We start from the raw sequence: 12,145 nt of genomic DNA on the forward strand, positions 1-12,145 counted from the left end.
TTTACCCCACTGGCCGTGACTTGCAGCAGTGATGTTGTTCTCTCTGCATTCCCATTTTTCAGTGTTATTCTTAGTTTACACAGAGATATGTCACCTGTCACACAACCCCTCCCGAATTGGTTTCCCGCAGTGAGATGCACTGAAAGGCTTTGAATTGAAATTCCTTGCTATGTTATTTAAGAGGTATTGAACAATAGCACCATTGGTTTCCATCCCAAGCTCCAACCTACTTTCCAAGCAAAATTGCAAGGTATAAAAATCCTTTATGTGTGTGCATTTGGCTTTTACCCTGCACCAGTCATCCACAGTCCGTGCCTGGCCAGATACATTTTTCAAACTGTTGATAGCACTTGAGTGCCTAAAGGAGTGAGAACAGTCACAGGAACAGAATTATCTATCAGTGTCCTGATACAGTTTCAAATGGAAGCACTATCCACCCTAACTTTTAGTGACTCGACCAGATTTAGCACACCAAACTGAATCCAAGACAGTCTGTGGCAAAAGGGATCTGTACAAATCATTCTTACAGGGCACTGAATATGCAATGGAATGTTCTCTTCAGGGATATCTTTCTTCTTTTAATTTTTTTTTCCTACTGTAACTTTTTTAATTTAAAAAATTAAAAATGAGGATGTACAATATCCCTACAAATCACAGAAAATGTTTATAATGCAAATAGGAGACATTTCTCCCTGTGTAAGAAGTGGAGTCCTAAATTGTGGACAGAACCTGTAATGATGGAAAAGTGAGATACAGATGACATAACTTTTAAATTTTTGTTCTAAATGTTGTTTTAAATCTTTTGTTTTGTCGGAATTCCTAGGGCATTTGCCAACATTGATGTAGACTGAGACACCCAAATTAATCTGATCCACGCAACCATAAATCCACCAAATTAGTGTTTTAATTATCATTGCAGCCTCCCTTTTCCCTTCTGCTTCCCTGAGTCAGTACTATATATTATATATATATATATATATATAAAATTTGTATAATATGTAATATATATATGTTACATATTCTCACTAAACAGGAGTTAAAGCATAGCCAGATATACGGTTTGGGTACAGACAAGTTAAGAAGTTGTCCTTTAGCTGGTTGTCACAGCAGGGTCTCCCCTCAGCCCTACCTGCCTCTCCTTCAGCCTCGCTGGCACAAGGGCACCCAGAACCCCCTCCCTAACCCAGTTCTGTCAAAGTGTTTGGGTTGGGTTTGAGAACTGCTCACTGCAAGTGTTTAAGCTAACCCAGATCATTCTGACAGAACCAGGCTGGTGAACTACATGTGCTGTTGTCCTGGCAAAGCTGAGGAGGAAGTTAAATCAGGAAGACTGGAAAAGACAGAAAGTGAAATGCAAAAAGAACACGAATCAGCTGCACTCAAAGCATGCACGGGGCTCCAGTTCATGATGGGTAACTCATCTCTGCCCACATTTCACTAAACTACTGAAAATAAATTCTGTAATTGCCCGACTTTCTGGAAGTTTCCATGAGAGCACAGGACCCACTAGGTCATCTACATTGCCAACAGAGGGTAAAAAGATGGAATTTTTGGATTTTTTTTTTTTTCCCAGCTCTGCCTCCAACTCCTGGATGAAAGGAAGGAGTTTAGGTTTCCGTCCAGTGCCGTGTTAAGAAAGGCACTTGGCAAGGTGACCCCAGAGACTGCACACACAACTAGACCAAACTTCATGAGAGCTGAATACAAAAGCTCCAAGTCTGGTTGTCTACAACAACCAAACTGAAGCCTCGTTTTGTTTAAGCACATTGGGAAGAACCTTGTGGGAGTGGAACCATTGCCAGGTGGCTTTCCCAGTGAGCTGCAGGTTTGGATGAGTAGAGCTCGGGGAATTTAATACCCAGTACTGAAAGGGAGCAAGCAGGGCAGGACAGAGCAGAGCTGACAGAAAGACCACGGGAGAGCTGCTCTGTAGGCCAGGTAGGGACCAGTTCTCACAGTCAAAAGAAAGCAGAGAGCAGGAGAAAAGCCCTTTGTGATGCTCCACGGTGAGCCAGTCAAAAAGCCAGCTCTGTGACCCAGCACGCTCCCCTCACCTGTTTCATTCCTGCTACTCGTACATGGCTCTGCAATTGGAGGCAAGAGCTGGAAAACAAAAAAATATAATCCAAAAATACCTTTTTTTCCACACTGAAGATAAAATACTGAAACCATTGGAGTAGTAAATCACGGAAACATTCTTCTCAGGAAAAAATACTGCTGGAATCCTGGGACCACTATGTGCAGCCAGAAAGGAAATACACTTGCTAGGGCTTTGCAGACTTCAGGGGGGCTGCTGAAAGGAGACACTGGCATTTCTCAGTCTCTCTGGCAGGGCAGGGAATAAAGAACATTGGAAGGAACAGGAATCACCTTACCACTTCTGGAAGCACCTTCTTCGCAAGATCGTGGATGGCTTTGATCACAATACATATAGATGACAGGAGGAATATGACACCCAAAATAACACAAGCTCTGGGGAAAAATAGACAAGAATAAATAGAAATGTTAAGAAGGTATTTGAAGTTGCCAGCTCTCCCACTGCTGAGAGTAACAGAATATTAATAATAAAAAAAATGTTAAGGAGCTAAAGATAGAGACTTAAATTAAGGAACAGAATGAAATGTCCAGTTCCTCTCAAGTTCTTCAAACCTGGATTATGTATGAGAAGACAGGGCATACCAGATGATGTTTCTGGGCAGGCCAGATGATGTTTCTTTCTCTCTGATGTTTCAGAGAGAAAGACCTGCCACTTCTGCTCCTGATGATTTATCATAGAGTCCTCTAGAGATCTGTTTATCTTTGTTCGTTTGTTTTGCCAGGATCTCCCATTAGAAATAATCAAGGGAGCTTCATTCTCTTTACCAAACCAGGACAGATGTTTGGTAAATCTGGTCAGTAGCACAGCAGAACCTGAAACATCTGTTTCCTTCCTAAATCTCCAAGAAAAAGAAAATATTTAAAGTGCAGATATTAAAAAAAACAGGTGCCTCCCTTTGTAGGCTGTCCAAGGGGCTCCCAATACCTAAATAAGGAGCAGATTCATCAGATTAGGTGCTGTGCAGAATTAGACTCTCTCCTCCTCCTCTGCAGAGCTTACCACCCATTCTTACAAAAAAAAGCAAACAAATGCTTAATGAAGAGAACATAAAGTAACAGAGAACATTTTGCCGAGAATAATGACGTTTTGGGTAGGTCAGACACGCTGAGACTTACAAAGCACATAACAAATAACCAGAACTTCACAGTAAAAAAGAAAACCCTTGCTTTTGTTCAAACACACAGACCAACACTGCTCTGAGATGCTGTTCCTTTCTCTGTGAAATGCTACATATAAGGCTTTGATTTCCTCTACACCAACAATAATAGCCATTCTATTACAGCACTGCTATATCTGTAACTCCATTTTACTAACAGTTCTTTGTATCAAAATCTATTACAATGGATATACAGTGAGAGCAGTTTTAACATTTAAAGCATGAAATAGTTAAGAAGTGATATCTATATGTATTTTTTTTTTCTTCAAAAGCTGTACTTCCTTTGTTATTCATCTGTTGGTACCTGTCTGGTAGCTCAGGTAGCTGCTGCTATAATTATTCCAGTAGCACACTACTATTTTCACCAGCTCAGCACATGCCGTGCTCACAGCAAGCTCCATCCCAAGGCCGCAGTGGAACTGGTATTGCCCTGCCTGGCTCAGAGAATGCAGGAACTGGTCATTTGACCCCCCAGCACAAGTGACACTAAATCACACTGCAGACAATCCACACAATCCTACACACAGGTTCTTAGTGAAGAGGCTGCCTTTCTCCAGAGGAGCACATACAGCACAGAGGTTCACATCCTTCCCAGGAGCAGAGTGGTACTGCAGGTGAGGTGCTCATCTCAGGGAGGCAAAACTCTGCTACACCTGTTTTAAGATCAAAGTTTAACACCATCGTAGTAACTTGCAACACAACCCTCATTCTTGTTAAACATAACCTGTTGTAAAAAGCAGGGAGAAAAAGGCTTGAGATGATCTGCTGACCCCAGAGTCCTTCCCCTGGGCTCAGACATGGAACAGAAATCTGGCCCATAGTCTGTGACAGAATGGATTCTCTGCAATCCTGCAGCAAGAGGTGATCATTAAATGTTCACACAGATGAGACAAAAGTTCATCTCCCAAAAAGAATGACTAAAATCAAACATTAGTGGGATTTCCATTTTCTGTTGCACACTTGTGAGCAGGTCCCTGTTCTGAAAGAGATTCTTTTAAGAGGTTTGTAGTTTCACTCTATCTGAACACAGAGACAGACCTGTGTGTGTAACACTGCACAGACCTGTCTGGAGCCTCTCGACCTGCTTTTGTTAAACTCCAAACTCCTCAGCATTATCTTCATGTTTTTATTATTCCTGTAATATTTAGCACTGCCATAGCAGAAGAAGCTTATATTGCACAATCCTTCACAATAGATTCTTTTGTAATACTGGTTTGGTTTTTTTTGGTTTTTTATTTTATGTAAAGAATCATATACTAAAGGTTCTGCTCATTTACCTGGGACAAATGCAGGTGTGAGGTAACTTGAACTTAGGCAAGTCAGCCAACTTTTGTGGACCAGTTCTAAGACCGTTTGCTGAGCCAGTGACAGGCTGACATAAGATACATGTACTTCCTGCAAGAATATGCTGACATTTTGTCTGAAAGCAACTCTGAAAGACAAGGTATTCTATCACTCCCAGCAGGCTTAAACCAACATAGCCAGAAATCCGTGAGCTGGAAGCTCTGGATTACAGTTCCTCCTGGCAGTATGTACTGTTGAATTCCCCTAACTTACCTTTTATTCCCTGCATGCTTCTGAGAAAACAGGCAAACATCCCCTAAGGGGGATGCCACTGGTTGGATTCAGCTCTAACATAAATTGGAGAGTTTGGAGTTATCTCTGTAAAGTCTCCAACTGCTCAGCCTAACAGCAAATATTGTGCATCTTTGCCTGTGCCAGCAGATACACCAAGACTTCAGCAACCTTGACCTGCTTGTCTTATTCTAAAGATCAGTTTTACTCTGGCAAAAGAATTCCCATACACCTACTTAACCAGGAATAGCTCAAGCAGAAAGAAGAAAAGCAAGATGATAATAACAACAATGACAAGGTTATTAATAGCAGACAGAAATGCAGCCTTAGGTTTGAATCAGCATCCAGTCATCATATTCAGCAAGCCAAGCTTCCCCTTTATATGCTGGCTTTTGGAATCCAGAGCCATGTAAAATTCATGAGTAATGGCATAGTACTTAAAGTTTAAAAGTACATGTTTCTTGTCTTCTTGAGTGTCTCAATTTATCTGCAAAACCACCGGAACACAGCATTGCATAGCATCTTCTTTCAACCTTATTTGCCAGAAAAAAAATAATTTCTAACTGCGAATCATACAAAATTCAACTAAAAATTTACAAAATAAGAAACCTCCAAAAATTAATCTGAGTAACTGTAGTACATAATAAATTGCAATTGGTTATTGTAAGTTTGCTCCACTTTCACGGTAGTAGACCACAGAATTTTTAATACAAGCCTTCTAACTTCCATCTGCTGACAATTACTGCTGTGTAACTAAACAGTGTTTCCAACTGCACACGAAGGGTGTTAGTGCCAAGGTGGTTGGCAAACGCAATTTCATTAATAACATTCAATTAAATTAGATGAGCCAACTGCCATTTCTAAACAAGTTCAATTCAGCTCAGAAGTACCCATAAAAATTAATGAGAGAGGAGTTACACAGAAGTGAGGTTTGACTGATTTTAAAGATATCCCTGCAGAGCAGTAAATGCTCCTCAGGCTGCAGGTCCTCCATGGTGACTGTCAGCAGTTCAGACACTCTGGAGTAGCTGGGGCTCCATTAAAGCCCTCATAGTCCAGAATATTTGTATCTTCTTGCTAAGACACGAGGAGGGTACTTTTCTCAGCAACACAACCAGGTGGACAGATCTCCAGGTCTCCTGTGCCACCCACACACTTACACCTCCAGCACCTATTGAAGATCCTGTACTTATCTGGCACCCATTTCTACCTGAGCTGGTGTAAGAGCTTCCCACTAACTATTTACTAAATCATTATAGTTACAACTGATCTATAAATCAATAAATTGATTGCTACAGGTTTGACAGGCAAGAGGGAAGACCTAATGAACAAAGTATGAATCTGAGATTTCCCTCAGTTGCATGGAATCTATTGCTTCTAAAAAAGAAAGAGGGATGGAGACAACTTAGTCAAAGCATTTTAAAACATCATGGAAAAGCATTATTTGATTTTCAGAAAAAAAGGAGCTTTCTGGAATCTTTCAGAATGCAGTATAATTTAAAGAATAACAGACTACTTCAGAAACAAAAAGGTGAAGGTATCTCTCTGATATCCAGACAACAGGCAACTTCTAAGTTAACTAAAACTCAAACTTCTAATTTTATTCTTTTTTAATTAGTGCAATGGCAGTTGGAAGGCAAGAGTAATTAAAATTACATCATTAAATTGTCAGTAAAGATAATTTAATATTACAAACGTAACAGTAAAACCACCACATCATCTTTAGTTTGCTGTAGGTGTCGGTAGCAGATCATGATCTGCCAGAGATACTTCTTGATGTGTTTTTGATGTGGTATTTCTATCTGAAAATCCATGAGATAATACAAAGTACAATTCATTGTATTAAAAATTAACTCATCAATTTTGTCAACTTTTCAGCATTACTTTTTCACAGATGAAACCCACTGTTAAATTGGTTGTACTGCAGCCTCAGGCACTGAGAATGAAATTATTTACACTCTCAAAACTGTCAAAAACTTTTTACAGCTTTTGAGCTTTGGTTACTGCCAGCTCACTCCTAGTGGAATTCAGACGTGTATAAATCCTAAAAGCTAAAGCTGGGCTCTGGGTGTGCTACCTCCTGGAAATTTCCCGAAGACATTCTTCTGAAAGCAACATTACAACCCACCGGCAACCCGTTTATATTCATACAACCCTATAAATATCCATTTTGTCCTGGATATTTGCACTCACATCCATCAGAAGAAGATCAATGCAACTGGATTACACGACATGCTGCTGCCACCTCAACTCTTCCATAACATGTTCCCTGTGTGGAGCTCTAATAAACATAATTCTTCATTGTGATGACAAATTCTCACAACTCGTAACGAAACCAGAAAAGGAAATCAGTCACTGTGAGCACCTGATGGTCTTTCCCTCAATCAAAAATGTGTCACTTTGCATAATTTAATGGCTTTTCAGCAGGCAGCTATGAAAAGTACTGAGATCCAGGGACTTCCACCTCCACAAACTGTCAATTTTCAAGCTGCTATTAGTAAGTTATTTGTTTTTCCCCTCTTTTTATCACAGAATTAATTTCCTAAGGAGAGTATGTCAAATTATTCAATTCATTTGCATCTAGCAGATGGAGCAAAACAGCCTTGTCATTCCTGGACTTAGCCTTAATTCTACCTTATATTTTGCAATTAATTGTTATGATTCCCTACAGGTAGTGCTATGACTAAAATTCTGTAATATTTTCATCACAGAAATAAAGATCAATCTCACTCCAATTTCTATGGTGATTAATCTTCAGTGTAATGAAGGAATTTAACCTTTAGCAAAGCTCTTGCCATACACTAAATACTCTTACATGAGCTGTAAAGGGACTGCCCTTCCACGTAAGCAGCAGTCAGCTTGGAGTGAGACTGCAGATTTAGATTCTCAGCTACTTGTTTTGTAACATTTTATAATATATTGATATATATAAAATAGTAGTGAAATTACAAACACATGCTGAGTAACAAGCTATATACTACCTCAAAAAGTATCTGGGGTAATTAAGCTACATAAGGGCAATTGCTAACAGAGTTTTTCTCTTATCAACCAACTGCTTTAAAATACCAATGCAGGAGGTTTCCCTGCTTAATTATCTTCCTGCTGTCTTTGTGGCAAATGCAATACAGCAACACAGTACCAACACTGGTCTGCAACGAAGCTCTGGGTAATTACTCCTCTCGAGTCAATCTGCTCTCACATGCAGCAAAGGTGGGGCAGCACAATTAAGGAGTCAGAAGAGATTAGTGATGCAAGTGAATGCAATCTGCAAAAATGTGTTAACTCCCTCTTAGCGGCCCCTGGAGACAGTTGTTTTGGGGCAGTGGGGAGGGAAAAGGGTCTCATGCACTTGGTAGTTTATCTGTTACATCCTGGAACCTATTTTATCCCCACACTTCAAGTTCATTGAAATAGTCCCAGAAATGTGATAACACCGTGTGGAATCAAACAAGTTTGTCAGCAGCAGTCTAATTACTTCCCACTTTTGTTAACATATGGTACAACTAAAATGCAATATTAAAAGCCTAATCTTCTTGTCAAATACTGGGCTATTCTCCTACCTTTTTTATTCATTGCAGTACCTCAGATTACTTTTTGGATTAGATGGGTTATTTGGGTTTTTACTACTTTTACCAATATGAAGAGGCTTACAGAACAACAGAACAGCCCAGCTTGGAAGGGACCTCCAAAAATCATCTGGTCCAGCCTTTAAGGGAAAGGGAGCCTGGATGAGATTCTCTGGCCCTCTGTCCAATTGCATCATCCCACGATCTGCCACAACCATGGGGAGGTTGCTCCAGTGACTGACTGATCTCAGTGTGCAAAATTCTTTCTTGTATCAAGAATTGTTACCTTATTCACTGAAAACATTTTAATAACTTCAGCTGAGCTACAGAACTAAACATGACAAATAGAACTGAGAAAAAAATCATTATACAAACCACTAGCATTTGTCTTAATATTCCTGAGGTAGAAACTCTATTCTCACATTTGCAAAGCTGCCATCTAAACACGCTTCAATTACTCATCCAATTCTCTGGCAGCCATAATACTACAAAGAAAAGATAATTCTTCTAATTTCTACACATATTCTTGTTACCCTGCTAGAACCAGTTTACTCTATTTTAATTCTGTATTTCCATGATTGTTAAGAATCTTACCATGATATATCTTCCTAAGAGAAATGGAATTTCCGCCATGGAAACAGCGGAACAGTTTCCCAGAGAGGTTGTGGAGTCTCTGCCCTTGGAAATTTTCAAGACCTGACTGGATAAAGTTCTGAGTAACCTCTTCTGATCTCACAGCTGACTCTGCTCCGAGCAAGAGCCTGCACTAGAAACCTCCCAAGGGCCTTTCCAACCTGGTTTATCCTGGGATCCTATTAATTTTGATTCACAGAATCTTTAACTCTGCATTTTCTGTCAAGATCTTTCAGCACTAATGGCTCCTAATGGCCCCCAGAAACGGGAATGCTAAAACCTCTACAGGCTGTTTTCACCACTGGACTGAGCAGATAATGTTAAAAATATTACTTTGCAGGGAACTGTAACTTCCACATTAAAATGAGCTGCAGGCCACTGAGAGCAATGTGAGCTCTAAACCCAGGAGTAATGTGAGCTTTTTCAGCAAAGCTGAGCAAATCAGTTTTCTGATGGATACGGGATTTAATCTCTCAATAAACCCACCAAGGAAACCTCTGAAGTTTCAGTAAGAAATAAAAAAATTAAATTATAAAAGTAATTCTTTTAATAAAAAACCATAAAAGTGCTAATTCCTGTTTCCCTATGATTAGAATGGATTTTAGTCTTAGTGGGTGACAGACTGCATATTATGTATGGAATCATTCAGAAGTCATGTGGCGTAACAGGGAAGGCAATTGCTCAAGAAGTGTGTGCTGTCAGGAAAATATTTTTGAGCATCCTTCACTTTCTGTATCTCTCTACACCTTTTTATCAAGTGTCTTCTGTGTCCAGCCACATGACAGGAACCCTCTTGTATCTCTTTGCCTCACTGATACTCCTGCATTCATTCTTCCTTCCCATGCCCAAATACAAATTACATTCTGTGAATGCCCCTTCATCAGTAACTTGGAGCTGGCAATAACCTGCACCACATTTCTTCTAGATGAGAGGCTGTCAGCCAGTGTAAACAAAGCTAAGCCCACTATCAGTTAATATTTATATTATGGCAGCTCTTACAGTCTGTTTACAGTAGCCAAGTACCAAATTCCAGGCACAGCCAGCCCAGATTTCTCAAGAACAGGCCAAAAAATTCAAGATCAACCCTAGTCCCGAGATTCCTGCTCATTTGCCATTCTCTACTGCCAATCCTAAACTTCCTCATGCCCAATGAGGTGGTTGTATTGCTGGTGGTGTAGCTTCTCTGTTATCAGCTTTAGTCACTGCAGAGGTTTTGGACACTGAACTGTACAGAACCACAGCTGTTCCAAGTATTTACACCTGCCTGGTGCCGGGTGAAGAGGGAATAGAGTCAATTTAAGATGCACTTTAAAAGGAACAAAGTGGGCTTACTGTTCATCACACATGTTCCATAATCCACCCCCAACTGCCAGAATCCAGATCAGCATCATTACAGCCACTTCTTTTTCTCACCATAAAAACCAGAAGTCCAAACCAGCTTACACAATAAAGAGGATTCAAGTAATAGTACAAATTACCATTGAAAGTTAATTTCTCAATTATTTTGTTTAAAAAGATATACTGTGATGTCACAAGGTCTAACCTCTTCTTCGAACACATGGAGGGGAAATGCTGTTTATATCTGAAGTTCAGATTAGCTCTGCTAGGGATACATTTCATGCTGGAAATGTTATAGGCCTTCTAAAACTTTTATTATCCCTTAGGAGCTCAACTAGTTGCTGCAGAACAGAGTGTTTACATCCTCTAAAATCATGAAGCTGAACTGGGGCAACAGTTCCATAAATAATTTGATACTCCAGGTATTAAATATCTGCAAGGAAAAAAAGAAAAAAAAAGAAAAAAAAAGCTAACAGACATTTCTACAACTTGGGAGAGTTTGAAAACTCTCATGACCTATTTTCTGGTCCCTGGTCTGCACAGACTGTGCAGCTGCACTCAGAGTACACCTGCCTTACAACCACCCTCCTGGCTTGAGCACTGCTCCCAGCCTTGCAGCAGATGATCAGAGATTCTGTCATTCCCCTGAAGCTGGAAATTAAAGCTTTTAGAGAATTTCTGTAATTTTAATTTTTATGGTGATTACCAAATTCCAGTACAGAAAACATCATATCCCTGATTTTATATCTATCGACCTATGAGTAAATACCAGTCAACATACACAAAATACTCCTCATCAACTACAAGTGAAGTGAAAGGAGAGGTTTTCATAAATTAAATAGCTTTTGGATCTAGCTCCAGGAAAATCATTGCCAAGGCTGCAGATGCCACAGTTTTCGAAACAGATTTTAGAATGTATAAATATATATACATTTTCTATTTCATATTTAATATAACTTCTATGCACAATGATTTGTGTGTGTGTGCAGGGACAACCTTATGCATACATGCATTTCTGCCTGGATAAGAGCAAAGTTTAGGAATACTTTACTTTTGTCTGAATTTGGTATAATGAATTTAAGGAGAAATTATAGTGTTTAATAACTCAGCTAATGGAACACCTCTCAAACTTGTATCTAACACCGTACCTGGATGCAGAATTTTGGCTAAATATTTCAGAAGGAAGAATGGTTTAGAAATTTTCAGTGTGGTTAAAAAGAAAATTTCCCTTCCTATAAAGCACATATTCAAGCACAGGTGAATACTTACCTTGAAAACTCTCCCCTGTGCCTCTCTGTGTGGGAGAGATATGCCAGTGTCATCACGGTAACTGAGAACTACACAAGGGTTGCAGAGGTAAGTTCTGAGCTCTTTGAAGTTTGTAGGCCAGCTCCACGTGTTTGACACTTTTCCAGACCACTTAGGTGTTCCCTTCACTCATCACAAAAGAGTTCTTCCTCCAGCCACAGAGGTTTGCCCTGAACTGTGGGTAGGTGTGGATTTTGCCATCTGTGCTTCAAGCCTCTTTCGTGTGTACGGCACAGATAAAATTATCCACAGTTTTTTCAGTGTGACTGATATGTTGGGTCTGAATTATTTTCATTCAACATCTGATTATTTTCATTCAACACCACCTAACTAGACAGTGCTCCTTTAGTCAGGCTAACCAGCACAGCAGAGCCAATACACACAGGAAAATTTAAATATACTACAAAGGCTGAAAATTACAGAGGGGTTTTTTATTTTTAATTCTGTGAACCAAGAGAGAATGTACCCTGC

General features: G+C 39.8%; 1 protein-coding gene across 1 annotated transcript in view; it reads right to left on the bottom strand.

Moving 5' to 3' along the window:
• The window catches only part of TMEM163 (transmembrane protein 163), a 90,722-nt gene that overhangs the window by 16,327 nt on the left and 62,250 nt on the right, over nt 1–12,145 (bottom strand). Inside the window, exon 5 of the mRNA XM_027893112.1 lies at nt 2,376–2,472. Within this exon, the coding sequence (XP_027748913.1) occupies nt 2,376–2,472 (97 nt within the window). The remainder of the gene's footprint in view (nt 1–2,375; nt 2,473–12,145) is intronic.

The sequence above is a fragment of the Empidonax traillii genome, unplaced genomic scaffold, assembly GCF_003031625.1.
Source record: "Empidonax traillii isolate 1590-97213 ecotype Southwest subspecies unplaced genomic scaffold, ASM303162v1 scaffold381:size621868, whole genome shotgun sequence".
In the NCBI taxonomy this organism is placed as follows: Eukaryota; Metazoa; Chordata; class Aves; order Passeriformes; family Tyrannidae; genus Empidonax; species Empidonax traillii.